The sequence below is a fragment of the Rousettus aegyptiacus genome, unplaced genomic scaffold (genome assembly GCF_014176215.1).
Source record: "Rousettus aegyptiacus isolate mRouAeg1 unplaced genomic scaffold, mRouAeg1.p scaffold_m13_p_5, whole genome shotgun sequence".
Taxonomy (NCBI): domain Eukaryota; kingdom Metazoa; phylum Chordata; class Mammalia; order Chiroptera; family Pteropodidae; genus Rousettus; species Rousettus aegyptiacus.
The window spans coordinates 3,583,398-3,610,426 of record NW_023416308.1 but is presented as its reverse complement, the minus strand read 5'-3'; the positions used below and the strand labels follow the sequence as shown (position 1 = coordinate 3,610,426).

The 27,029-nt window shown below is 59.6% G+C and overlaps 1 protein-coding gene across 5 annotated transcripts; it reads right to left on the bottom strand.

Moving 5' to 3' along the window:
* Window positions 1-156: 156 nt before the first annotated feature.
* On the bottom strand, window positions 157-25,697 carry ABCB9 (ATP binding cassette subfamily B member 9). 5 transcript variants are annotated; one of them, XM_036221344.1, is made up of 12 exons: window positions 25,570-25,697; window positions 19,984-20,884; window positions 16,164-16,278; window positions 15,497-15,627; window positions 14,312-14,517; window positions 11,882-12,079; window positions 10,592-10,720; window positions 8,139-8,357; window positions 7,519-7,692; window positions 5,281-5,440; window positions 2,847-2,983; window positions 157-523 (listed from the first exon to the last, which is right to left on the bottom strand). In XM_036221344.1, the coding sequence occupies exons 2-12, from the start codon at window positions 20,591-20,593 to the stop codon at window positions 263-265; spliced, it is 2,340 nt and encodes a 779-aa protein (XP_036077237.1). In that variant the 5' UTR covers window positions 20,594-20,884; window positions 25,570-25,697; the 3' UTR covers window positions 157-262. The 5 variants fall into 5 exon arrangements, with proteins under 5 accessions (XP_036077237.1, XP_036077236.1, XP_036077239.1 ...); XM_036221343.1 differs by having other exon boundaries at window positions 19,984-20,677; XM_036221346.1 differs by having other exon boundaries at window positions 25,582-25,697.
* Window positions 25,698-27,029: the final 1,332 nt, after the last annotated feature.

The window sequence follows — 27,029 nt, the reverse complement described above, 5'->3', positions numbered from 1 at the left end:
GCCCAAACCGGAGGGAGTGGCTCATGGCAGCGGGGGGGAAAAGGGGGTGGGGGGTGGGGGGGCCCCGGTGGGGCGGGGCTGGTGGGGCGGCACGGAGCGGGAACCGGGGCGAGATGCAGGGAGCAGTGGCGTGGGGAACGGCGGGTGGCCTTCCAGTGCTGTGGGCCTGGGCTCGGAGGGCGGCGGGGGCTGCCCCCCACGGGCACAGCTGCCAGGCGGGCGCGGGGCCCTCTGCCCCACCGGCGGAGGGAGGGGCCGACAGTCAGGCCTTGGGGCAGCCGTTGGCCGGCGGCTCGTGGTGGCCGGCGGTGCAGTCCGCGGCGCGCTCGAGCCCCAGCATCTGCCGCTGCACCAGCCTGGCGTAGAGGCCGCCCTGGGCCAGCAGCTGCTGGTGCGTGCCCTGCTGCACCACGCGGCCGCTGTCCAGCACCACGATGAGGTGCGCCCGCTCCACCGTGCTCAGCCGGTGCGCGATGATGAGCACCGTGTGCTTCTGCAGGTTGCCGTGGACGGCCTGCTGGATCTGGGGAGACAGGAGGGGCCGGCTCACAGCGGCGCTGCCGGGGCCGCCGCCGCCCCGCCCCGGCCTGGCTGCCACCGCCTAGTGCTGCTTAAAGTCCCAGAGAGAGACTCGGTCCCTCATCCGTAAAGCCGGCCCTTGCCCACGACCTGTTTCCCGGGTTTCTGTTCACGGGAGACAGAGCTCGGTGCCCAGGGCACAGGGGACGCGCTAAGCAAATGACAGACGGGCCCTGACCAGTGGTCTGCTGGTCTTCCCGCGCCGTCCTCTAACCCCGGCCTTGGTCAGTGGTCTCACCATCAGCCTCGAAGCTCACGCCACCACCCTCGATCCTCCATCTTCCACTTTTTGCTGGAATCTAACGCATGGCAAATCCCGCACACCCGCAAATCCGATACACCCACAAATCCCGCACACCCGCAAATCCGGTACACCCGCAAATCCCGCACACCCGCAAATCCGGTACACCCGCAAATCCCACACACCCGCAAATCCGGTACACCCCGGCTGCCCGGTGTATCTCGCTCTGCTCCATCCCTCCGCTCTGCACCATCGCCTCTCACCTGGACACCTGCGACCTCTGTCCCCTGCTTCCTGTCCATCCCCTACACGGATTTAAAAATCCTTAACCAGTTCTTGCTGAATTCCTGTTCCAAGGCCCCCAACAGCTTCTCGACCCACTCAGGATAAAATGTAAACTCCTAGGGGAATCGTAGGGCTGTGAAACTGTGCCGTGTCTGTGACGGTGGACGGACGACATTCTGCATTTGTCAAAACCCACAGAACGTACAACGCGAACAGTGAGCCCTAACGTCGACCATGGGCTCTGGTCAGTGACGATGCATGAGTCTCGCTGGGTCACATCACGCCACAGCAACGCAAGGTGTCGATGACGGGGGAGACTGTCTGGGGGTGGGGGTGGGGGACACATTATAATTTCTGCCTAATTTTCTTTAAACCAAAAACTGCTCTACAAAATAAAATCTATTATTTTTTAAAAAGTCCGAAGTCCTGACTAGCGCACGAGGAGCTTGTGGCTCCCTCGGAGTCTGTCCTCGCCTCCCGCCCACCGGACACACGGGCCTCCGGGTCTTCTCCGGGCCTCTGCACCCGCGGTGCCCAGGGCTGGATTCCCCACGGCCGCCTCCTCTTCACCCAGTCCCGGCTCAGATGGGACCTGGTTCTATCAGTGGGCACTGTGGACTGGGCACACGTGACCCCGCCCGAAGCCTGCACTAAGAGACGCCACACACAAGGGCTTCCGCGTCATGCACCCTTGTCCCTGGGAGGACCCCAGCCCCACCCAAAGGCTCAGGGGAATCAGCTGTCCGTTCTAGCTAGCAGACCCCTGACCTCCGTCTCTCAGAGGGTTTACTAAAAAGGGCTTATAATTGTAAGTCCTTCCTTTGTCCCTTCGAGACATATTTGTGAACATCCTAAAACTCAGGAGGGTCTTTCTCAAGGACCTGAAAACCATTCCTTGGCAATGTCATCATCAAGAAGGACAGGGCCTGGTCTCCTGGCCTCTGTGCGAGGACACGACCCTAACTTCAACAGACCCAGCTGGATCGACCTCATTCACACTGACCGACCCCTCCGTAAGTTTTCCCTCGAGTCCCGCGCCCCCAGCCCCCCCAATTCTCACTTCAAAACTCTGTCACCTCTGCACAGACTGCGGTGGGACTCAGCATCCTCCCTACTGTCAGGGGTCACTGAATAAAGTCTGTTTTTCCAGCTTTAACTAACGTCTGGCGACCCCTCGCGACCTCTCTGTCACGTGACTGCTTCACTGTCTACGGAGCATGGACCACGGGTTGAAGTCACGCTCCTGTCCTGGTCATCATCTGTCTCCCCCTGGAAAGGAGAGGCCATGGGGGCAGGGTCTTTGTTCGGCTGGCCAGCCGGCCACTGTAAACCGCAACACCTGGGACAGCCCCTGGCACCGACGAGGAGCGTGGTGATCACCCGCAAAACAAAGGAATCGGCCCACGGGGAGACCGAGGGACGAACACACGGCAGGACCCTCTTTACTGATGACCGCGAGACTCCGAGAGGGCAGAGACGGCTCCAGGTATGAGCTGCAGGGAGCGGCTTCTGACCCACGTCTCCTGACTCTGACCCTGCATCATGTCACTGTAGCTCTGTCGAGAGCCAGGAAGCTGGGTCCCCTCTACCCCGGCTCCCGCCCTCAGCACTGGAACACCTGGACTGAGAAGCTGCAGGTCCAGGTGAGGCCTCGCGGGCACCCCTGAGCCCTCCCCAGCCCGGCTGCTAAGTGAAGGGGGGCTCCGGCCCCCGGGAGCTGCTCCCGCCACCTGCGACTCACCAGATACTCGCTCTCTGCATCCAGGGCGCTGGTGGCTTCATCCAGGATGAGGACAGGTGGGTTCCGCACCAGAGCCCGGGCCATGGCCACCCGTTGCTTCTGGCCTCCCGACAGCTGGGCTCCCTTCTCCCCCGTCTCTGAGGGAAGAGGCGCAGGGGTGAGTGAGGCTGGGGAGTCCTGGGGATGAGGCAGAAGCTCCCATCCTCTGCCTTTCCCTGCTTTCTGGGAAAAGTGTGGCAAAAAGGGCCACCAGGGGACTGCGGCAGTTCAAAAACTCAAAAACTCAGGAAGGGATGCTCTCCCTTCCTCCTTGTTCATGAGAGGTATGCAAATTACAAGTATTTGCAATTGGCACCAAGATACCAACTTTTGCCTATTAATTTGGCAAACAGCCAAACGTTAGACAATACCCCGTGCCGGTGCGGCTGTGGGGAAATGGGCATGGCCCCACCCTCCCGGGGCACGCGCAGTCGGTGAGCCCTGCGGCCTCCAGTAACGGGGCTGCAGCACATACTTCTCTTTCGGTGAGTACCGTGCAAGTCTATGGATCCCAAATGCAAATGCACAAGCTTTGTGCCAGCAAACCCACCTCTGTCACATTTCCCCAGAGACCCACTTTCCCATGCACAGCAATGTAGGACTGTGATGTGTGTGGCGCACGATTATTGCAAAACAACAACAACAAAACAACAACAAAAACAAAGACAAAGAACCTACTCGATTCTCCATCAATAAGAAATGGAATAAATAATTAAGTAAATTATTACAAAGCCCTATCCTAGAATGCTGTGCAGCTGTTAAAAAGAATGTAAAATCCAAAAGAAGTAGAAGGAAGGAAATAATAAAGTTCAGATTGGACATAAACAAAAGGGAAACTAAAAAAAAAAAATACAAAAAAAATCAGTGAAACAAAGAGCTGGTTCTTCGAAAAGATTAACAAAATTGATAAACCTTTTCACCAGACTCAAAGAAAAACAGAGAGCAAGCCCAAATAAATAAAATCAGAAATGAAAGAGCAGTTACAACCTACACCACAGAAAGAGAAAGAATCATCAAAGGATACCATCAGCATGGTATGTCAACAAATTAATCAACCTAGAAGAAACAGATAAGTTTCTAGAAATATACAACCTTCCAAGACTGAGACAAGCAGAAACAGAAAATCTGAACAGACTGATTACTAGCAACGAAACTGAGGCAGTAATCAAAAAACTCCCAACAAACAAAAATCTAGGACCAGATGGCTTTACCAGTGAATTCTACCAAACATTTAAAGAAGAATTAATACCTATCCTTCTCAAACAAGTCTAAAAAACTGAACAGGAAGGAATACTTTCAAACTTGTTCTACAAGGCCAGCATTACCATGATACTGAAACCAGACAAAGACACTACAAATAAATAAATAAATAAATAAATAAATAAATAAATAAATAAATAATTATAGGCCAATATCTCTGATGAGCATAGATGCAAAAATTCCCAACAAAATACTAGCAAACTGGATGCAACCATACATTAAAAGGGTTTACACCTTGATCAAGCAGGATTTATTCCTGGGATGCAAGGATAGTTCAATATCCACAAATCGATTAAGATACATCGCAAGAAAACCAGATATAAAAATCATATTATCGTCTCAACAGAGGCAGAACAAAGCACTTGACCAAAAAATAAAAAATAAAAAAACACAAAGGTGGCTCTCTGGGCACCAACGTAAAGGTTGCTAAGATACTGTGTGAAGTTGAAAAGTCAAGCACAATGTAAGGTGTGGCTTTTTTTCCATAAAAGGGTGAAAAGAAGTAATGACATATATTTGTTTTTGCATAAAGAAACTCCAAAAGGCCATGCAAGAAACTAATAAAAGTTTTGGTGGGAAAGGAGGAAACTGGGAGTAGAATAAAGGCATAGAAAAAACCTTTCCATTGTGAATCATTTTATACATTTTTCTAGTTTTAAACCTTGTGAATAGCCCCTTTTCAAGAGTTATCATTTTAAAGTACATTAAATGTAATAAAATGTACAATAGAATTATGTTGTTAAAATTTTTAAATTAAAATATAAAGTTGTTAATATACAAGTAAGTAACTGTAATTAATTAATACGTGTTATTTTTAAATAATGCTGTTTTGGAACTAAATACAGGCGGTGGTTGGACAGTATAGTGACTATACTAAATGCCACTGAACCATTCACTTGAAAAACGGTTACACTCAGGTGACGTGAATTTCGCCTGCCATGCTGAAGGGCAGCTGGCGGAGGGCAGCGGGTGCCAGAGAGGGCAGCATCCCCGAGGTGGGGGTGGGGTGGGGGGACGGCAGGCGGGGCAGGGGGCGTACCCGGGAGGCGGGGCAGGGGGCGTGCCTGGGAGGCGGGGCGGGGCCTGGGCCTGGGCCCGGCGGGAGGCGGGGCAATGGGCTGGCCTGGGCCCGCACCTGTGTTGTAGCCGTCCTGAAGCTCCATGATGAAGCCGTGGGCGTTGGCCTTCTGCGCAGCCTCCACCACCATCTCGAAGGGCACGGCGGGCAGGCCGTAGGAGATGTTGTCCGTGATGGAGCGGGCGAACAGCACCGGCTCCTGGCTCACCAGGGAGATCTGCAGAAGGGGAGGCACGGGGCCTGAGGGGCCAGGCGCGCGTCCGGCCGGCTATCACCAGGAGCCTCGCTGGCCCCCGGCCTGGGCCGACGCCAGGGGTCTCAGGTCTGAAATCTGGCCGGGGCCTGCGCCTGGCTCCCACGTGCAGCTGCCTCACTTCTTCCCACACAGTGGAGTCGGCTTTCTGCACAAACCAGCGGCCTCCCCGTACCCACAGACTGGGGCCCCTGAAGCCTGCTGCCCTGAGCTAAGCCAGGTTCCCTGACCTCAGAGTGTGCTCACTGTCTGCCCTGTCCTGGAAGAAACCGAGAGAGAAAGAGGAAGTGAAGCCTCGCTCTGTGAGGGAGTCTGTCCAAGCTGAGAGGCAAGAGGCCGCAGCAGGCCACGGTCAGCAAAGACCTCCCTCCCTTCCGAGAGAACAATTTAAAGGAGGTGTTGTCCCTTGGTCTCAGTTTTAGGAATTTGGCCTATAAAAATGATAGTATGGAGGACAGCATCGCAATGCTGTAACTAACAAAAAAAACCCAAACAATCAAAAAGAAATAATCCAGTTGTCCATAAATTGGGGATTGGTTAAATTACAGTACGTGCATAAAATCCAACTTTTGCGTGCACACACGCACACGTACACACACGCACGTACACACACACGCACACATACACGCACAACATGATTCTTTGTTTAAAAAACCACATACGTGCCTCTACACGCTGATACATTTACGTAAAGGAAGGCGACGGGCTGGAGGGATATTTACTGAACTGCCGCACTGGCCACCTCCGTGGGGCGGAATTCAGGTGAGGTGGAGGGAGGGGACGTCTTAGCTACGAGGTTTCCTGAACGCAGGGGAACACGGTTAGACCTTCGCATTTACCTGTCTGAGGTTTATGAAAACTAAAAATTTAAATTTAAGAGAAGGTACTCACAAAAGAGGAAATCCAGGTGGTGGTCCCTGACTGCCACCTGAAAAGGCGCCTAAGGCCTTCGGTCATGGGGACGAAAATGCAAAAGACCACACTGAGCTCCCTCCCCACTCTCTCCAGCTGGCGAGAATTCAGCACCAACAGCGTGAGCCGTCTGAGGATATGTGTCTGAACGGCTCTGGTGGGTGGCAGCCTGGGGCCACACACCTGAGACCACTCCCCACCTCCTCCCCCAGTTACATGCACGTGGGTGGGCAGGTTTCACAGTCTGTGGCCTCCGCCGCCTCCCAGAACGGGAACCTTGGTGCCAAGCCCCGGACCCTGGTGTAACGCGTGTTCGGATGTAAGCGGCTTCCCCTTCAGAGCCGGCGTTTCTTGCGCAGTGCATGATCCGCACAGCCGTCTAGGGTGATGCCGCCCTACACTAGTGCAGGGTCGGGGTGGACGCTCCTGTTCTGAAAGGGTCACCAAAAGCCGTGTGGTCCTTTCAGTGCTGGACACGACTTTGTCACTCTTGCCCAGGGGAGCATGAAGCAGTGCGACCATCGTCCCAGTGGCAGAAACTGTGGCAGCAGTAACTACCGAAGTTGGGGCTGTGCGTCCTCTCTGCCTGTGTACGCCGGGATGCATGAACACACCATCCGCGGCAGGGCTCTCGGGGACAGTGAAAAGCAGGAAACAACCCAAACGTCCATTCAGAGCAGAAAGAGGAACTAGGCTGCGACGTGTTTACCCAGTGGATTATGCTCCAGCAACACAACGCAGCGGCTGAAACCACGGCCTCAACCTGGATGACTCACGAGGCATGGCGAGTGGAAGAAGCAAGACTCGGACGGGGCCACGTGCTCCGACTCCAGCCGGGGAGGGGTTCAAAACGAGGCAGAAATGCAGCTCTGCTGCGTGGGGAGGCGCACGGAGACGGTGAAACGCAGGAAAAGCAAGAGAGAACGGTGACCGTGAAAGTCGGGGGAGCTGCTGCTGCTGCCGGGGGGGCCTCTGGGGAGACTGCTAGGGCGCTGGAATGCTCTACCTCTTGACCTGGGCGGTGCTGCACCGGTGGCCACTCTTTGAGGCGCTCGTCTGCGCCTGTCACAGCCCGCGAGGGCAAAGCTCAGACACGGAAGGGCAAGGAGGGGGCGAAGGCGGCCACGTACCACTCGGTGCAGGAACTTGTGGTCGTAGGCGCCGACGGGCCTCCCGTCCAGCAGCACGCGGCCCCCGTCCAGCGGGTAGAAGTTCTCCAGGACGTTGACGCAGGAGCTCTTCCCGCTGCCCGAGGGCCCCACGAGGGCCGTCACTTTCCCCGGGGACAGGCTGAAGGAGACGTTCTGCAAGGAACACGCAGACACGTTGTGGGCCGCCGGCTCGGGTGCTCCGGCCCCCGACACGAGCGGGCACCCTGCCCAGCTCGTCCCCGGCCCCTCTGCCACGCGAGGCTGGGCACTGCCCGCTCCTGAGGTGCTCCTTTCTAGAATCTGGCAGCAGGTTCGTACTTGTTTCCTCTGCCTGGAATGTTCTTTCTGCAGAGAGCCACCTGACTGGCTCCTGCTCCTGGTTCAGGTCTCAGCTCAAATGTCGCCTCCTCCGAGAAGCCCCCTTGACTGCCGCATCATCCCTGTGGACGGCCCCTACCACACTGCCCTCCTGTTAATGGTCAGTCCTCCCCGACAGGCATCCAGGCCCCACCAGGCAGGGACACGGCCTGGCAGGCAGCGGCCTGAGACACGGGATGAGGGGAAGGACAGTCTGAGCAGGCCTCGAGCCCGCATCTCACCTGCAGGACTTTGGTGTGGGGCCGAGTGCGGTAGGTGAAGGTCACGTTCTCAAAGTCCACGCGGCCCTCCAGGTGGTCAGGGGCCAAGTTCCCATCGTGCACCATGGTCGGCTGCCGGTCGATGAACTCGAACACCTTCTCGGCGGCCCCCACTCCCTGCATCAGGCCACTGTAGACGGAGCCCACGGACTGCGGGGGGAGGGGACGCAGGCTGTGGTCCTGCCGACACCCCGCCTGTGCCGTCAGAGAGCCAGGGCACAGCGGCAGTTCTGGGGGCGGGGGTGCAGGGCGCTGCTGGGGCCCCCCTGGCTGGGACAGCAGTTTATGACAATAAGGAGACAACGAAGCCGGGGACAAGGAGCCTGGGCCTCAGGGTCTTCACGGCTAAACCTCAGCACCACCCAGAGGAGGGAACCGGAGCGCAGAGAAGGTAAAGGAAGCAGCCAGAACATGCCAGAACGGGGGTGGGACCTTCCCCTTCCGCCACCAAAATCTCAATTTTAAAAGCCGGTCTTAATTTATACATCTCCGTGGGAAAAAACGCACGCGATGTAAACACGGACAGTAACGACGGCTCGTTTCACTGAGCGCTTCGCATGTGTCACGCGGCGGGTCCTGTCGCTATCCCCATTTTGCTACTGAGGAAACCGAGGCACAAAGAGCTCAAGCTACTTCCCCCAGGTCCCACGGCCAGAAGGTGGCCCAGCCTCTGGGAGAGCTTGGCTTCCGCCTTTGGTCCCTCCTGCTGTGACTGTGACCGAGCGTCCTGGTTGGGGAAATGCGAGTAATGCGAGGACCAGAGTGTCACGGTTCTGCGAAGCCAGTGCTGGGCGCGAATATCACAACATCACTATGATGATGATGATGATGAAGAGGAGGAGGAGGAGGAGGAGGGGGAGGAGGAGGAGGGGGGGAGGAGGAGGAGAGAGGAGGAGGAGGGAGAGGAGGAGGGAGAGGAGGAGGAGGAAGAGGAGGAGGAGGAGGAGAGGAGGAGGAGAGGGAGGAGGAGGAGGAGGAGGAGGAGGAGTGAGCAGGATGAGGAGGAGAGGAGGAGGGAGGAGAGGAGGAGGAGAGGAGGAGGAGAGGAGGAGCAGGAGGAGGAGAGGAGGAGGAGAGGAGAGGGAGGAGGAGGAGAGGAGGAGGAGAGGAGGAGGAGGAGAGGAGGAGGAGGAGAGGAGGAGGAGGAGGAGGAGGAGGAGGAGAGGAGGAGGAGGAGAGGAGGAGGAGGAAAGGAGAAGGAGGAGAGGAGGAGGAGGGAGAGGAGGAGGAGGAGAGGAGGAGGAGAGGAGGAGGAGAGGAGGAGGAGAGGAGGAGGAGGAGAGGAGGAGGAGGAGGAGGAAAGGAGAAGGAGGAGGAGGAGGGAGAGGAGGAGGATGAGGAGGAGGAGGAGGAGGAGGGAGGAGGAGGAGGAGGAGGAGGAGAGGAGGAGGAGGAGGAGGAGGAGGAGAGGAGGAGGAGGAGGAGAGGAGAGGAGGAGAGGAGGAGGAGAGGAGGAGGAGGAGGAGGAGGAGGAGGAGGAGGAGGAGGAGGAGGAGAGGAGGAGGAGGAGGAGGAGGAGAGGAGGAGGAGGAGGAGAGGAGGAGAGGAGGAGGAGGAGGAGAGGAGGAGGAGGAGGAGGAGGAAGAGGAGGAGAGGAGGAGGAGGAGGAGGAGGAAGAGGAGGAGGAGGAGGAGAGGAGGAGGAGGAGGAGGAGGGGAGGAGGAGGAGGAGGAGGAGGAGGAGGAGACAGAGACCAGCGCTGCCCGCTGGGGTGGGAATTTCTGAAGCATGAATTTCTAGAGGCGGAACTGCTGAGTCAAATGACCCTGCAGGTGTGACCGTGGCTGATGCAGAGCCATCTGCAGCAGATGCTAGCACCTCCCCACGCCCATCCTTGAGCTTTTTCGCTGTAGCACACAGAGGCCCAACCCCAGTGGCCGAGGGCCTTGCCAGGGCTGGGGCAATGGCAGAGCAGAGATTTAGCGCCCCCACCCCAAGCACCCTCCCTGGATGGCTGACGGCCGCTCGGGCACAACCACCCCAGCCCCCTCTCAGGATCTGCTGGCAGGCGGACCCCGGTGAAGACATACTCTAAAACGACCCTGGTCTTTTCCGCGGCACCTCGTGTTAAGGTGGGTTAACCTAAAGTCAGACCCGCCCGGGTCCCCACGAACGTGGCGGGCAAGTCGCTTCACATCTCCCAGCCTCGGTTCCCACCTCTGAGAAACGGGAATGGGAACACCAAGGCCCCTCGTGGCACCCCGTGTGCATTTTCTGAAATAACGTTCTCGCTGCCTCTCGGCTCCACGGGCAGAGCTGCTGTCGCTTGCTAATGGCGTCATGATGATCTCTCCCCTACCTACTTTAGAACGACGCCCCACCTCCCTCAGGCCCTGGAGTACCCCATTCAGATCCCTCTCCGCCACACGTTCCTCCCTCTCCCCAGGACCCCCCTCCGCGAGCCAGCCCCTCACCTCCATGCAGTCTCCCAGGACGAACTCGTAGATGATGAAGGAGATGAGGTTGCCGCTGGTCATCTGCCCGGAGATGACGAGGTGGCCCCCATAGTACAAGATGCTGACCTGGACCACCAGGAGTGTGAGCTGGGGGCAGAGGCAACAGGGCACTTGGGTCAGGGAGGCCTCGACTCTGAGCCCCGCCCCGCCCCAGGGTTCCCATTCCCGCCCCGCCCGGGCTGCCGCGGTTGGTGAGAGCGGCTGTGGGCTCCGTGCTCCAGCCGTACGCGGACACTCGGCCAGCGCAGTGATGTCCTCCACATGCTGGCGCCCGTCTGGCACTCACGCCTTCCCCTTACCCGCCTTGGAGTTTTCCCGCACAGGCCCCCAGCTGGAGCCGGCTGTGGGCCTGGCCGAGAACAAGGCTTTCTTTGTAAGACTCTGGCACACACGGCAGCCCCCAAGCCCTCGGCCAGGCCGAGCGGGAGCTATGAGCCCTTGTCCTCGTTGGCACGAGCATGACTCAGAGAGGTTGAGCCCACTGGCTACGGCCGCACAGCAAGCCGGGCAGAGCAGGGTGGTGCAGTCTGTTTTCTTTACCCACCAGGTTCCAGAAAGGAGGGGCTGTGTCCAGGCGACCTTGCCTCCCTCCCCCTCCAGGGCCTAGGGGAGTATCTGGGGGAGAAGTGGAACCTGAGTCCACATTTGTCCCTCCCCACCCCAAGCCCCAAAGGCGCAGCTGCTGGTGGATAGACTATGACGAGGCCCGGCTAGCTGAGCTGCAGTTCAGGCCCCTTCTCCTCCGTGGCCGGGCATTCCCAGGGGTAGCCTGCCCTGGGGGCTCGGACAGCTCCTGTCCCCTGGTGCCCTTTAGACCACCAGCTGCAAAAAGCCAAACTCTCGTCCTTCCTAACCCAGCTACTCCTGGCGAGCCCACCTTCCAGATGTGGCCAAGGGCTCCCCATGCCCCAGACTGCACCTCATGCCTCTGCCCTGGGACTGAGCCGGAAAGGAACGGGGCATGTGCGCTCGGAACATAGGACCTCCCGAAAAGATGGGTCCCGGCTGGCCTCGGGGTGGCTCCCCACCCTGACACCCCACAGGCAGGCCAGAGAGACCAAGGGGGGCCTGATGAGGACATTCTCCTGGAGGCTGTGTCCTTTGTCGGAAAGCTTATTCAGGGACTGGCAGAAAGCCAGAGTCAAGGGCAACCAACCTGACGCCCACGCACAGAGACCCCCGTCGTCCCGCCCTGCCCCCCCATCACACCCCGCCCCCCACGGGGGGCCTGCCTGCCGCGGAACGTACCCCGCTGCCCCACACATAGTAGGTGTAGGCGGCCGCCTCCTTCCTGTTCAGCTTGTACACCTGCTGCAGCTTCCGTGAGTACACCTCGGCCTCCGCCTCCTCGTTGGCAAAGCTGCGGACCGTCTTCAGGGCGCTGATGGTCTCCTCGGCCGTGTTGCTGGCCCTGGCCAGCGCGTTCTGGACCTCTTTGGAGAGCCTCTGTGGGCGGGAGGGGGACGAGGAGGAGCCCCCAGACAGACACTCACTACCCCCGAGCCCCTAGGCCTCTCTGGGCTTTCCCACCCCTCGCTGGTGGCAGCTCTGTGCGGGGAGCCCCGGGGACGACAGGGTACGAACAAGCTCCCTTTTCTCCTCCTCCGCCTGTAGCTCCACTCGATGGACAGACTCCAGCTGCGTCCCTGGGGCGAGCGCCCCGGTTCCGGTTCCCGCTCCAGAGGGGTGGGGCTGACCATTAAGTCATCTCCAGCGGTCAGAGGGGGTCATCCGACCACAGTTTTTGGTGACCCTTTCAGAACAGGAGCGTCCACCTGGACCCTGAGCTGGCGTACAGGCGGGTGCACCCTGGACAGCTGTGCGGGTCGCGCATTGCGCAGGGACCCCCGGCTCTGCAGGGGGCGCCACTTACACTCGAACACGCGTTACGCCGCGGGAGGGCCTGGGGGTTGGTGCCGAGGTTCCCGTTCAGGCAGTGGCACAGGCCACGGGCTATCGAATCTGCCATGGCATGGGACTAGGGGCAGAGAGGTGGCTCAAGGGTGCTACCCCGGGGCCGCTGCCCACCCGCTGGTTCTGGACCTGGTCTCTGGGCAGCACCGTCTCAGCTTTGCAGGAGTCACCACACTCAGGTTCTCAAACCAGCCGGAAGGTGGCCCGAGCGGCCAGGCCGGGACCACGCACGGGCACGGGCACGTCGCAGGATCTGGGAGTCACGCCCAGCCGCTGGAAGCCGGCTGTGCATTCGGCCCCCCGGGGGGCAGGCGGCGCCCTGAGCCAGGTCTGGCCGTGGGCGGCGTGTGTGGCTCGTGGCCATGACTCGGAGCTACAGGCGACGTGTTCAGGTATGGGCGGAAGACCTCGGTGGAGCTCCCCGGAGGCCCTGCCTGCCTGAACTTGAGGCTGGGCCTGAGGTGCGCACAGGGGTGGGGCGGCGGGGGTGCCCCAGGGTTTCCTGCCCGGTCCAGGGGCTGGCGGGAAGGCAGGAAGGGTGGGGCGGGGAACAGGAAGGGACTGGCTCTGACTCCAGCTCACGCATTTGCTTTTCCTGCTCGGGGAGGAAAACAGGGAGGCAGTGGCCCAGAGCCGCGGGGCAGAGGGCCCTCCGGGGCGGCGGGCTCTGCCGGAGGCCGACACGTGGGCTGTGGGGAATGAACTCGTTCCGGGCCTGGCCTCAGGCCACAGGCACCGAGGGTTCTTGCCGAGCCGATCACAGGTGAAAGTCCCAGGCTCAGGAGTACCCGTGCCCCCTCAGGCCTGGACCCCTGGGGAAGGGGTCATCGGCAGCTGTCAGAACCCAACCTGGACCCCTTAAAAGTCAGGGCGCCCTGATCCCTGCATGGGAAGCAGGAGGACGGTGAGGCAGCGCCAAGGGGCGGCCGGAGGGGGCGTGGCCTGCCATCACGGCGTCACCCGCGAGGGCCTCGCGCACAGGGCCCGGCCCGAGCGCATGCGCACACGCGCACACACGCCACGCAACGGGAGGAAACCGCGCTCAGTGAAAACCGAGTTCTCGCAGCGGCCCACGCCGCCTGGCCCGTCGCCGCCCTGCCCTCACTTCTCTCCTCTCGGGGCCTCCCTGAGGCACACCCGCACCCCGGGGCCTTTGCACAGGCCGTGCCCTCTGCCGGGAATGTGCCTCCCCGAATGTCCCAGTCTTTATGCAAATGTCACCTTCTCAGAAAGACTTATTTAAAATTCCAACCATGGGAGGGGAACACACAGTGCAATCAATATATACGTGCCTTACTGTTAAATCGTACACCTGAAACGTACTGGATTTCGTTAACTAATGTCAGCATAAAATGTATATATTAAAAAAATTAAAAAATATAATAAAGTAAAATTGCAACGATTCCCAATCTCTCTCTTCCTCACTTAATTTTTCTTCTTAGATTTATCATCGTTTACATTGTGTATTATCATTTTAGCTGTTATTTATCGTCTGTCTCTCCCACTAGAGCATAAACTCCCTCGGGGCAGGCTTTCTGTCTGCGTTACTGATGTATCCTGGTGCCTGGGACATCGTAGGTGCTCAGTAAATATCGACTGACTGACTGAACACGTGAACAAAAGCAAACACAGCCTCAGGACGAGTCCTTCACTAACCCCCCCCCCCCCCCCCCCCCCCCCCCCCCGTGGCTGCCATCCCCCTTCCCAGGGGTCCCTGGGGAGCGGTCCGTGCTCACAGGGCCCAGCATGGACAGGAGACCTTACCTTGTAGTACTTGCCGTAGATGTCAGACACCATCATGATGATGGGGAAGCCCATGAAGGTGACCAAGGAGAGCTGCCATGAGAGGCTGAACATGAAGACCACCACGCCCGTGACCTTGACCGTGTTCCGCAGGAAGATGTTGATATTCTGGGAGACCAGGTCGCTGACCATGGTGGTGTCCGAGGTGAGGCGGGAGATGAGGTCCCCTGGAACACAGGCAGCTCAGCCCCCCACTTCCGGCAAAGGGGCACTGCGGGTGGGGGCAAGGGACACCAAGGGGCACCGGGGAGCTCAGCCCTCTCCCGCCTCCTGGGGGAGGTGAGGAGGGAAGAAGGGCAGGTGCCCCCTTGAGGGCTGCTCTGAGCCCAGCCCTTGTCACTGGCATCTTGTGACATGACATCCCATAGCAGAGCAGGTGGCTGAGACTCAGAAAGGGGAAGATGTTGGCTCAGCGCCACACAGTTTGTCCCTGACTGAGCTAGAACCAAATGTGTCCAGTCCCTGCCGCTGGCAGAGGGTGGAACTCTCCTCTTCCCTCACAGGGAAATAACAACCTGGGCTGGGTAGGGGGTGGGGGAGCGTGGTGGAGAAAGGAGCCAGGACACTTTACCAACTGGACACCGGGCCACGAGCGTCACGACCCCACGTGGTAGCTGCCACCCCTGTTCCCACTCTAGAGATGAGCAAACAGGCTCAGAGAGGTTAAGCCCGTGACATGGAGCCAGCGCCAGGGCCCGGCTGGCCTGTCTCGGTCCCAGGATCCTGGCTGGATCCTGCAGTGCCTTCCCTGCTCTGCCCTGCTCCCCGGCCCCCTCCCCCTCCCCCCCTCCACCCCAGGAGCTGGGCCTTTTGGGCCACAGGCTTGGGCAGGGCTGGCCCCTGTGGTTCCCAGAGGGCAGTGGAAAGTGAGGCCTTGGCTCCTGCAGGGACCTTGGGTGGCCTGGCTAGGGTCCTACAATGGCCACAGCTCACACCAAAACCTCGGCCAGCAGCCCAGCTCCCCAGGGCTCAGGCGGGGCCAGAGGCCCAAGGCCAGCTTCCTCAGACGCCTCCATCCTGGACTGGACGGTGGGAAAAGCCAGCTGGGCTGAGGCCATGAATATACCCGTTTATTTACTGAACTCGCGGCAAGCCCACCCTGGCCAGGCCCGGCCCCAGGTCACCCGAGGCCCTGGGAGGACCAACCTGTGCGATTCTCGTCAAAGAAGCTCATCTCCTGAGACACCAGCGAGCGAAAGAGACGGTTTCGAAGGCGAATGTTCAGTCTGGCAAATATGAGGGTAAAAATGCCTCCTCGGATACCTGCGGCAAACGAGCTAATTGCAGATAAGAGATGTTATGTATGGCACGGTGTCCTTCCGACAACCAGCAGCCACACCCCTGGCCCCCTCCCGCCGCTGGGGGGCCCGGGCCCCTCACAGGCCGGGACCCCGACCTCGAGCCCACTCGCCGGGGCTCGACCCCCAGCCGGAGCCCCCAAAGGGAGGGCAAAGAGGGGGCATGTTTACTGAAGGCGAGGGACCCAGTTTGGCCAGCCAGACCTCTCTCCCTTCCAGAACAGCCCAGACAAGGCTGGCCCTTGTCACCCACTCGGAAAACAGCAGGGAGGGAGAAGGGTAACTGGAGCACCAGAGCCATGTTTAGGAAAGAGAGGGTGTGGCTCGAGGGTGTGGCTCAACCAAATGGACTCTGGTTCTGAGCCAGTCGACTGCTGGTGACCACGGTGACAGCTGAGGGACAGGCCCACCGAGGGCATTTCTTGGGTCTCCCTGGCCCATTTTCCCCTGAGGAGCTGGCCCTGACCTCCCTCCCCTGCTGTAGGCCTGGGGGCTCGGGGGCCAGAGCCGGCTACCTGCCGATGGCCAGCAGACACATGACAATAACGGCCGTGCTGAACTGCTCCATGCTCTTCTGGATGACGATGCCATCGATGGCGCGGCCGGTGTAGTAGGGGAGGAAGGTCTCTCCTGCCAGGAGACAGGACCGGCTCAGGGGGCATCTGCGCCCAGGGGAGCCCGTGCCCTCCCTCCCCACCCACTTTGCTCGCCCCACGGTGGACGGGGGTTCTCTCTTGGTAATTCCTCTTCTCGCCATGGTGGGAGGCAGGATAGGGACCCCGTTCTGCGTAATGCCCCCCACTTGCCAGAGAAGAGGGACACAGGAAGTGCAGGGCCTGCGATCTGTACAGACTGGGTCAGAAATAACAACGGCCACCAGGCACTGAGCCACAGCGTCAAGCAGCCTGGTGACGTTTCCTTCTGTGCAGACTCCGAGGCGGGTCCTGTTATCACCCCATTTTACAGATGGGGGACGTGAAGCTGAACAGATGAGCCCATTTCAAAGGTGGAATGGGAGACTCAGAGAGGCTGAGCAATGTGCCCGAGATCACACAGCAGTTCAGAGGCAGGACGGGGACTCAAACCCAAACCGGCTTCCAGTTTGGGGGGCCTTCCCTCGCTCCTTTCCTTGCGACAACCCAGCATGCCCGCTCTCATCTTGCAGAGATGCTGGGCGTGGAACGGAATGTGGTCAGACCAGGCTATTTCCCCTTTCCACGAGCCGCAGCGTGGGGAGTGGGTGCTCCATAAAGGTCGCTGAATGGACCCCAGGCTTCTCCGCAGGACTGGCTCGAGCCGGGGCGGCGAGGCCGTCCGCGGGGTTCTGGCGCCCTCTGCTGGTCATGGCACAGAAACGCCGGGTCTAGGGGACCTCGGGCGACAAGGTTCACGGCCAGATGGGGCCTCTAGCCACTACCGTGGCCTCCCACCCGAGCCGACGCTACGCCTCGGTGTACCCACGGGGCAGGACCCGGCACCCGCGAGCTCCGGCAGCATGATGAGCCCGGCAGGCCCCAAGAAGAGCCGGGGACACACCCAGGAGACGTTCACGGAGCCCTTCCCGGGGGCGGGCGCTGGGCGAACGCGGACGGACGCGAACCCTCTGGCTGGAGCCGCACAGGGACCTCGTGACACTTTGCAGCTCATCAGCGAATCCTGCGGCTCCGCCTCCAACACGTTCCCAGAATCCTGCGCCTTCACCACCCTGACCGCTCCACCCGGTCCCAGCCTCGGTCTTGGGGGACCGCCCCACCGCCCCACGGGGCCGCTGCCGGTTCTCCCTGCTCCCGCCCTCGCCCCTTCTGCCTCCTCACCCGGTCCTATGAGGCCAAAGTCAGATCTCGCCGTCGGTCCATTCAAACCAGTCCCGTGGCCCCCATCTCGTCCAGGGAAACAAAGTCCATACTGAGGCCCAGGGCACCCTGCACAGCCAGGGACCTGAATTCATCTCTACCCTCCCCCCTCGGTCACTCTGCTCCCGCCGCGCTCGCCTCTTCACTGTCCCTGTAACAGCCGGGGACCTTCCTGCCTCTGGACCTCTGCACTGGCCGCTCCCGCTGTGCCTGGAGCACTGTCACACCGGACACCTGCTCCCCGTCTCCTTCACATCTCAAATGCCTCCCAGTACTCCTATGGGTGAGGTATTGTCATTCCTCCCGCTCCACAGAGGAGGAAGCTGAGGCCCGGAGAGGTCAAGTCACTTGCCCAGGTTTACGTAGTTGGGTTGCCATGAAGTCCACATTCCGGGGTCTTGATTTTGTAGGAGATACTCAACACTCAAACTAACCTTTTTTTCTCGGTGGGCAGTTTTTCTTTTTGCTTATGAAGTGTCAGAAAAAGCTGGGCCCTCCCGGATGCTCAGTTGATTGGAAAATAATTCTTGATAGTCACAGTGCTTAACTCACGTTTGCCAGGCACCGTGTCTCCTGCCGGCGAAGGCTGGCAGCGACCCAGCAAAGCCCCCTTTCGTGAGAAGCTGACGCTTGCCTGGGCTGCGTAAGCATGAAGTCGGGGGCCTGGTCTCAAGGTAGACCCCTAAACTCAAGCCAAGCCTGCAGCTGGCAAGGTCTGCCCCGCTGCATGTCAGGGCATCTGTACTTCCTGAGCGCACACGCCAGCTGACCACAGGGCGGTGCAGGTGACATCTGCCCACACGGGCCGGGGAGGGGGATCATCTGTCCATTCATTCAACCATTTGTTCATTCGTTCAGTGAGCCTGCCTCTGTGCCAGGTACCAGGGGACCCAGGGTGTCAGGCCTGGCCTCTGTCCCCGAGGGTCTCAGAGCCTGGTGGGGGAGGCAGGACAGTGGATGCTTGATTTTCATGTCATCAATGCTACAACTGAGGTGCAGACAAAGGGCCGCAGTCGGTAAAATCTGAGAAGGCTTCTCTGAGGAGGCGGCATTTGGGCCTTGAAACATGGGCAGGAGAAACTATCAGGATAGATGGAAGGGATCGCCCCAGAACTCACAGCCCCCGATGTTTTCTGGGAGCTGGCTCCACGGCAGGAGCTATCTGATGGGGTATTTCACTCGCACGAGCTCACCGACCCTCGCCACCCCCATGGCGATGGGTACTGTTACCGACCCACTTCACAGATGAGCAGTCCGACACAGAGAGGCTAAGCAACTCGCCTGAAGCCACACTGGTTCAGGGACCAGGACCGAGAGAGGGCAGGGCGGTCAGTTAGGGGAAAGGGGCTGCAGGTCCAGGGCCAGCCCTGGGGTCTGCCTGTCCTCTGCGGGAACACTTTGGCTTCGCAGCCACTCTCAGACTCCGTCTCCATGAGTTACGTGTGTAACAACAGCTTGTGACGGCCAGCATTCCATGCCGCACCAAGCTCTAGCTAGACCCGTCCGCCTCCTGTTTGCATTCAAGCTTTACGACATCGTGAAATAAGCACCCTGACGACCCCCACTTTGGAGGAGGAAGCGAGGCTCGGAAATGTCCACTAGGTCGTCTGCGGTCACACAGCTGGGGAAGGGACGGGACTGGCCCCAAGCCCAGGCCATGCTGTCCCCAGAGCCCACGGAGCTGCCCCCGCCAAATCACGTCCCCGCCCACGTCGCTGGAGTGATACTTTCGAACAGTCAGCACCAAAAGCACATTAACCAATACATTTTGCTTCCCCAAGCAGGACACTTACACCCAGGTCCACGCCACTGAAACAGGAGTTTGAGGACACGATATTTAATCTCGCCACCGACACCATACTACTTGAGGTCTCTAGTCTATTCTCTTCGTTACAAAAAAAAAAAAAAAAAAAAAAAGGCTTTGCCTTAACGTCCTTAGAGAGCACCCGCCCAGGAATTCATCCTACGGACAGACCCACGTTGGTACAAGGTTATTTCTTGTAAGAGAGAAAGACTCAGAACCTAAGGGTCCAACATCTAACTAGTCGATGGTGTAACCAGCCACACAGGAGACTATCAGGCAGCCACACAAAAGAACAAGGTGCTGATTGGGAAAATTCCAGAATCTACTGTTCAGTGGAAAAAGCAAGCCATAAAACAGAGTGTGAGAGGCGGGACCAGCGACACGCTCCTGTGTGCCTGCGGCCGCACAAAGAAACACGGGGAGCACGAGGAAGAAGCGGGAAAAAGCGGTTTCCTGCCCGCGTGGAAGTTTCCGGAACCTTTTCCTACAGTGCCCTGGGGGATCGGGGTGGTCAGGGGCAGAATTGGGAGTGAAGCTCTCAACGTTCCCCTTTTCTGCACCAATCTGATGTTTGAAGCACGCAGGTAAGTGTTAAAATGCAAGAGGAAAGGAGGGGGGCCTACGCCCCGCTGCGCTGCCGCCCGGGGTGCCCGCCCGGCCCCGCGCGTGCGCACTTACCCAGAGCCGCCACGATGAGGAAGAAGGAGGCGGCCAGGAGGAAGGCGACGTCGGGCTTGGTGTAGGACAGCAGCTTCTGCAGCGTGGCCCCAGACGCCTGCTCGGGCCGCGGGCCCTGCGCGCGGAAGCCCTCGGCCCCCGCCTCGGCCTCGGGCCCCGCGCCCGGCTCCAGGGCCTTGGCGCTCGGCCGCACGGTGGACAGCAGCCACCAGAGCAGGAAGGCGGCGGCGAGCGACACGTAGGTCCACACGAAGAGGGCCCAGAACCACGGGTCCCGCACGGGCTTGCGCACCTCGGAGAAGAGCAGCAGCTTCACCACGGCGTAGATGCCCGCGGAGAGGCACACGAGCGCGATGGCCGTGCGCGACGCCCGCAGCCGCCGCGGCCCCAGCGCGCTGTTCTTGGCCACGCCCATGGTGGCCCCCAGCAGCAGGCAGCTGCGGTACAGGCAGGCCGCCCACAGGTCCAGCACCGAGTCGAAGATGTTGAAATGCCGGAGGTCCTCCAGCAGGCTGCGGTCCGGGCGGCTGAGGACGTAGATGGCCGTGGTCAGGCCGACGTCCACGCTCACGAAGGCCAGGGCCGCCGCCACTGCCTTCCACAGCTGCATCGCGCCGGCGGGCAGCGGGCGGGCGCCGAGGGGCAGGCTCTAGCTCACGGGGGCAAGGCCATTGTCCGCGGGGCGAGGCTGGACCTGTCGGGCAACGGGGTGAGGGGTTCAGGTTTGCCACGTGCTGGCCGCGACCTTGGCATCTCTGAGCCTCGGTTTCCAGCAGAAACAGTGACAAGAGGGCTCATTTCACAGGGGTGTTGTGAAGCCTCCACTCATTCGAGGGACATTTGTCGAGCGCCCTCTGTGGGGGATTTACCAGTCACCAAAAATAGCAAAGATCCTGCTCTCCTGGGGGTGACACATTCATGCCAGAGAAAGATAATGAACGTAAGTCAGTGACATGGTATGTTAGGGACAAGGGCCGGCCAGGGAAGAGTGGGGTTGAGGAAATGGAGGGTCATGGGGCGGGGGAGGGAAAGAGCGATTTCAAATAAGGGGGCTGGGGAAGCCCACGCCGCAAAGGTGTCCCCTGAGCAAGACCGCGAGCGGTGAGGGGGTCCGCCAGGTGGCCCTCCGGGGGGACCACATTTGGGACAGGTCCAGCAGACAGCACCGGCGCCATGATGCCTGTGAAGGAGGCCGGGCGGCCCTGGGGGTAGAGGTGGGAAGGCAGGGGTCTGGGGGACGGCGCAGGTGAAGCTGAGACGAGCCCAGAGTGCAATTAAGTGGCAGCCGTTTGCACTGCGACTACAACCCGCTATTCATTTCGCGGAAACTGTTACCTCATTGTAACACGTTGGTGTGAACATCGGTGCTGGGCACAGAGCCTGGCAGGTGATAAATAATTGCCACGGGTTATCGCCATATACAGGAGGGACTTAGTAAATGTTTGCTCACTTCTCTGGTCCCCATATCAGACCTCCCATCTCCTCAAATAAACGTCTACCCTCTTAGACCGAGGAGGGGAGGCTGCAGGCCCGAAAGCAAACCAGGAAATAGCCCATCTGCTTGGAGGTTTCCAGAATCGCGCCCAGCCCTATGCCCTGTTGGTTGTCTGGAGCTTGGTGTCTGCTTTGTCCAAAGCGCCCCCACGTGGGGCCCCTCGGGGCTCAGCCGGGGCCTGGGAGACCCCAGGAGCTGCAGGGCCCCTGCAGGACATGGGCCTGGTGTCCTGCGACTGGGGGCGGGGCTTGTCCAGGGCAGGAGCTGGATGGGACTGGGCTGGGGTGTGCCTCTGACTTGGATCTGTTCCTATCTCCCCTGAGGTCTTTCTTGTCCCATCTGCAAAATGGGCAAAGCTCTGGGTGCCCCTCCAGGGGAAACCAGGGCCGAGTGGGGCCAAGGGCGGGGGGGGGGGGAGTGGGTGGTGGGGATGGAGCAGGACAGACACCCCCTGCCCAGGCCCTTGGTCCACCCTGCCCCCACTGGGCTGCCCGTGCTGCCCAAGTGGTGAGGTGACTCCGAGCCGTGACTGGAGAGGGGAGCTAAGCCGAGAAACCCCCTCCCCCACAGGCCTGGTGCCCAAAATCAAGATGACTGACCTCATGTTCGGGAGTGACAGAAACCCCACACAACCCCACAAGGCCAGTGTTTCCCAATCCCCATTTTCCGTTGGGGAAACTGAGGCACAGAGCAACAAAAGCACATGCCCCCTGTCACTGCGCCAACAAAGGCCCGAGCCAGGACTTGAGCTAATGTGCGAAGGGTCCCAGCAGCTGCCTCTTGACCCCCGTACCACCTGCCTGGCACGCAGCAGGCCCCCGATACCTGGGAGCGAACCGTCGTGTGACGCAGCCCTGCCCCGAGGCCAGCCCTCCCCGCGCGCCGCGTGCTCCGTCTGCGCTCCCTTACTTCATCCGCCCCACGGCTTGGTGACCTTTGCGCCATCATCATCCCCACGTAGCAGCTGGAGAAACTGGGGCCCAGAGACATGAACAGCTCGCCCAGGAGCACGTGGCTGGTGAGTAGCGGAGCTGGGACTCGAACCCAGAACTTTCTGGCTCCCGAATCTGGGCTCTAAACTGCTAAGCTGAACACGCTTGTCGATATAACGAGTGCTCGCAGGGAGTGTCCATCAGAGGAAAACAGCCTACGCCAGAGGGGGCCCGGCCAAGCGGAGCCGGTGACGACCACGGTGACAATGACAGCAACGGCAGTGACAACAGGTGACGCTTATCGAGGTTGACGTGTGCCTGGCACTGTTCCAAGTGATTTATGTGCATTAATCCTATGAAGTAGGGTCCATTATTATCCCCATTTTACAGGTGAGAAAATTGCAGCACAGAGAGGTTAAGGGACCTGTCCTAGGTCACACAGCTAAGAAGTGGCAGAGCGGGTTGCAAACCCAGGCCGTGGAGTGCCAAAGTCTGTGCTCTCAACTCTGAAGCCCTGAAGCTTCAAAACAGCTTCTCTAGGGGCTGGCAAGCCCCCGGTGATGCACAGGAGGGGTTGGAGAGGCAGGGAGGACCCAGGGACACGAGAGTCCCCACGCCTAAGCCCTGCCTTTACCCCAGCACTTCCAGGCAGACTTGAGTCTGTCCCAGAGAAGATGGTTGCCTTGTCGGCAGGTGCCCCTCCACGGAAAACCAGGGCTGAATGGGGCCAAGGGCAGGGGAGGGAGTGGGGGGTGGGGGGGGCGCAGACACCCCCTGCCCAGGCCCTTGCTCCACCCTGCCCCCACTGGGCTGCCCGTGCTGCTCACGTCTGCTGCATTGCAGAGGCCTTGGGGAGCCAGTGAGTGAGCGAGTCCAAGGGGGAGCTCAGGGAGGGATGCTCTTGGCCTGGCGCCCCAGCAAAGCTGCTGGCCAAGCCGCTGCCCACTGCCCAGGCCCTGCCAGCCGCCTTGGCCGCTGCTCCCCTCTTGGTGGGCAGAGGGAATCCCTCAGCCCCCAGAAAGGAGCTGAGGTTCAGGAGTGGGACAGGAGGCAGATCTGCCAGAGACCAGCCAGGTGTTTGAATGGCTCTCCCTGCCCCCAGACCCGGTCGCTGGGGGACCTCCTTCCTGGCACCCCTCCACTCTGGGGAATGTCAACCCCACTGGACAGCCAGCCACTGGGGAGCCCGGTTGTTTATCTTCACCCTAGCACCACAGACTACCTGAACCATGTTTTACAGGTAGGGAAACTGAGGTCCAGGGAGGAAGGTGACAAGGCTTGTGTACGGTCACCCCGCAACTGGAGGCAGAGCAGCAAGAGCGCCAGGGTCCCCAGCTCCCAAGCGCTGAGTCCTCCTGCTCCAGGCTCTGACGGAGCAGAAGCAATTCGGGTCGGGTTACAGCCCTCAGTGGGGGGGCAGGCTACTCTGCTATTTTAAACTTATGGAGCAGGACGATGAAGGGGACTAGACCACCGGCCGAGACCGTGAGGAGGGGCAGGTGGGCACCGCAGGGCTGCCTGGAGGCCCGTGTCTGCTCTCCCTCTGCCTGACCTGGAGGACACAGCTGGGTCCGGCCAGGTGGAGCCGGAGGGCAAATCGTGGGCATGTGCGTGACGTGTGTGGCCGGAGGGACAAAGACAAGGTGGTGGCCAGAGGCCAGAGCAGGTACTGCCCAGGGCCTCACATGGCCCAGGAAGACAGAGGCACCTTGCCTTGACCCCAAATGCTAAGGAATGGCACACAATTAGCAAGCGACCCCATCCCCATGTGGATCCTGTCAAAGGCTTTTCTTCCCAGTAGAAAAATGGTAGTTGAAACATCTCCAGCTGTCAGCTGCACAAAAGTTTGGAACAGCCAGGAGGTAATAAATAATAATCATTACTACGACCAGAACGGCTACTGTTTATGGAGTGTTTCTCAGTGCTAGACAATGTGCTAAGTGCCTGGCACCTCCCAGCTCAGTCGATCCTCACCACTACCCTGGGCAGGAGGTCCTCAGAGTAATCTCCACTTTACAGATGGGGCAGTGGAGGCCTGGGGGAAGGTAAGTGACATGCAGCGATTAGGCGAAGGCAGGACCGAAAACCGGCGCTTCTCTCCGCGTGGGCCCCTGCCCGGGGACTCACAGAGGAGGGTCCTGCAGGGTCTGGGCGGTCTGAGCAGCTCGGTTCACCCCTAAGTCAGTGAACTGTTTACCCCAAAGTGGTCATGCATTGCCTGGTGGTAGAAAGGCCCATTCACTGCTCAGCCAGCACTGGCTAGAGCCAGTTCTGTGGGGTGGGGATACTGTGGGTCTCGGGATGCAGGGCGAGGGCTGGGCTGGGTCCATGTTGCTCCCTCCCCATTCTCACTCTCACCTGCCACATCCCACGCTGGGACTCAGGGAAGTCGCCCCAGGTGAATCGTGGCTCTAGGTGAGGCGAACAAGGAGCTCCCTGGCCTTTCTACAAGCTTCTTCTTGTCACCTGGCACCGGCCCCATCTAAAGCCAGGGAGTGGAGACCAGCCTATTTCCAGGGGGTGGGAGAGTGGACAGCGAATCCTGTGGGGCCAGCTTAAAGCTATTTGAACTAATGTCAGGCCTGGGGAGGGGCACGCTTTTTTAACAGAGGCCCAGAAATAAGGGAGATCCCCTGGGGACCCACAGGCCTCACTGCGGGAGGCGGGGGCCGATGCATGACAAATGTAAGGAGCATCAGCCCATCAGCCAGGAGGGGAGACTGAGGGAAGGGGTTTGCCAGGCTTGGCAGGCCCAGGAGGCGCCCAGGCTGCTGCCACAGCCTGGTGCTCAGCAAGCGCGGGCAGGCCTCGCTGTGGGGTACGGGGAGCCCTCGGAAGACGTGCCAATCTGAGCCAGACATCCCAGGATCCTCCCCAAATGGCATCCCTACCATTTTCCAAGAGGCGGCGGCGACTGAGGGGTTAAAAAAAATGCAACATTCGCCCTGCGGGCGTAGAAAGGATTCTGCAGGGATGGGGCGCTGGGACCTGCAGCTGTGGGCGTGGGACGCAGGGATGGCTCCAGGAAGGCTCCCTGGAGCCTTCTGCCCACTGCACCCCCGGAGCAGGGAGCTCCGGACCGCCCCCCAGCCTGAGCCCCGCTTGTCACCCCGGCCTGGGAAGGTCCCGGGCAAGGGGTCCCGGGCGCTGCGCTCTTACCTGTTGCCTTACCTGGCACCAGGTGAGCCGTGGGGAGGGGGCGCAGCGGGCTCGGGTCGTCAGGGCAGCCGGCTCCGCGCTGCTCATTGGAGACTGCGCCCGGCACTGAGCTCGCTCCGCTCCTCTGGCAGCTCTTCCCCGCCTCCCGCCCCGGCTGCGCAGCGGCAAGGTCGCAGCCGGGCGGGGCGGGGCCTCCAGAGGGCGGGGCCAGAACTAGCCGCCCGCCCACCTGCCACGAGCCCCGCCCCCATCTGCCCGGCTAGGCTGTCACGCCTCACCTGCTGCGGAGGGGCGGGAGGGAGGGCGGTGGGCATTTTTCTTTGGAGGGTGGGAGCAGTCGTTCTCATTCATTCATTCATTCGTTCGTTCATTCATTTGTCCAGCACCTACTGTGCGCTGCTCACCATTCTAACCGTTTGAAATAAAACAGTGAGCAAAACAAGGTCCCTGCCCTTCTGAAACTGACATTCTCGTGGAAGTCAAGCGATACGTTTGATCAATCAATCAATCAATCAATCACAGGTGTTGGAAGGGAATACATTTTATGGAGAAAAATAAAGCAGAGTGGCGGGGATTGGGGGAAGTGAGGCAGCAATTCGTGCTGAGTGGTCTTTAGGTGCTAGGTGCTAAGTGCCGGGTGCTCGGAACGCAGCCGTGTGTGAAAAAAAGACAGAAAATTCTCATCCTTCTTGAAGTGGGGGAGAGAGAAAATCAACAAGTAAGTACATAGGGCAATTCCTGGGAGTGGTAAGCGCTGTAAAGGAAATAAGAGTGGCTGCAGCGATGGAAGGGGCCGCGGGGCGACTTCGGCTGGGAAGGGCCCCCTGAGGCCGGGGGACGGCAGAAGCACTAAGCCATGGAGCCGTCTGGGGGAAGAGCACTCTAGGCGGAGGGGCTGCAAGTTCAGAGCCTCAGAGGTGGGAACTCGCCTGGCCAGTGGAGGACCATTCGAGGAACAGAAAGGGATCAGCGTGGCCTGAACCCAGAGCTGGGGAGAGCAGGTCAAGGCCCAGAAGGGCAGCGGGTGGGGGCAGGTATCTCCACACCCCTCCCTCCTTCGGGCAGAAGCTCAGAGCACCCTCTGACCCGAAAGCACTCTCTGCTTCTCACGTGGGGCAGCCTCCTCCAAGGGGAATTTGGCTAAGTTAAGAATTGAACACACACTTTTTGTTTGAGCCAGTAGGAATTTCTTCTATGGATAGACTTATGGAGGGGCGTGGAGATACCAGTTTGCAGGCAGTCACTGCAATCGCAAAAGTCTGGAAATAACCTCTACACCCTTCCACAGGGAACTGGCCGAATAATGACAGAGCATCACTCAACACAACGCCCTCTAGCAGTGGAAAAGAAATCTATGTACCTATCTATCTACAAAGTTACCTAAAGGTATGTGACGACCTTCTTAAATGTACTGAGTGAAAACGAGGGACAGAATAAATGATCGTACCCGAAGTGTGACA

Coding starts and splice junctions, on each gene's coding strand:
- ABCB9 (XM_036221344.1), bottom strand. CDS start 20,593: ATGCAGCTGTGGAAGGCAGTGGCGGCGGCCCTGGCCTTCGTGAGCGTG. Junction 10,721..11,881: donor ACTATGTGTGGGGCAGCGGG/GTACGTTCCGCG, acceptor CTCTGCCCCCAG/CTCACACTCCTGGTGGTCCA. Junction 524..2,846: donor ATGCAGAGAGCGAGTATCTG/GTGAGTCGCAGG, acceptor CTGTCTCCCCAG/ATCCAGCAGGCCGTCCACGG.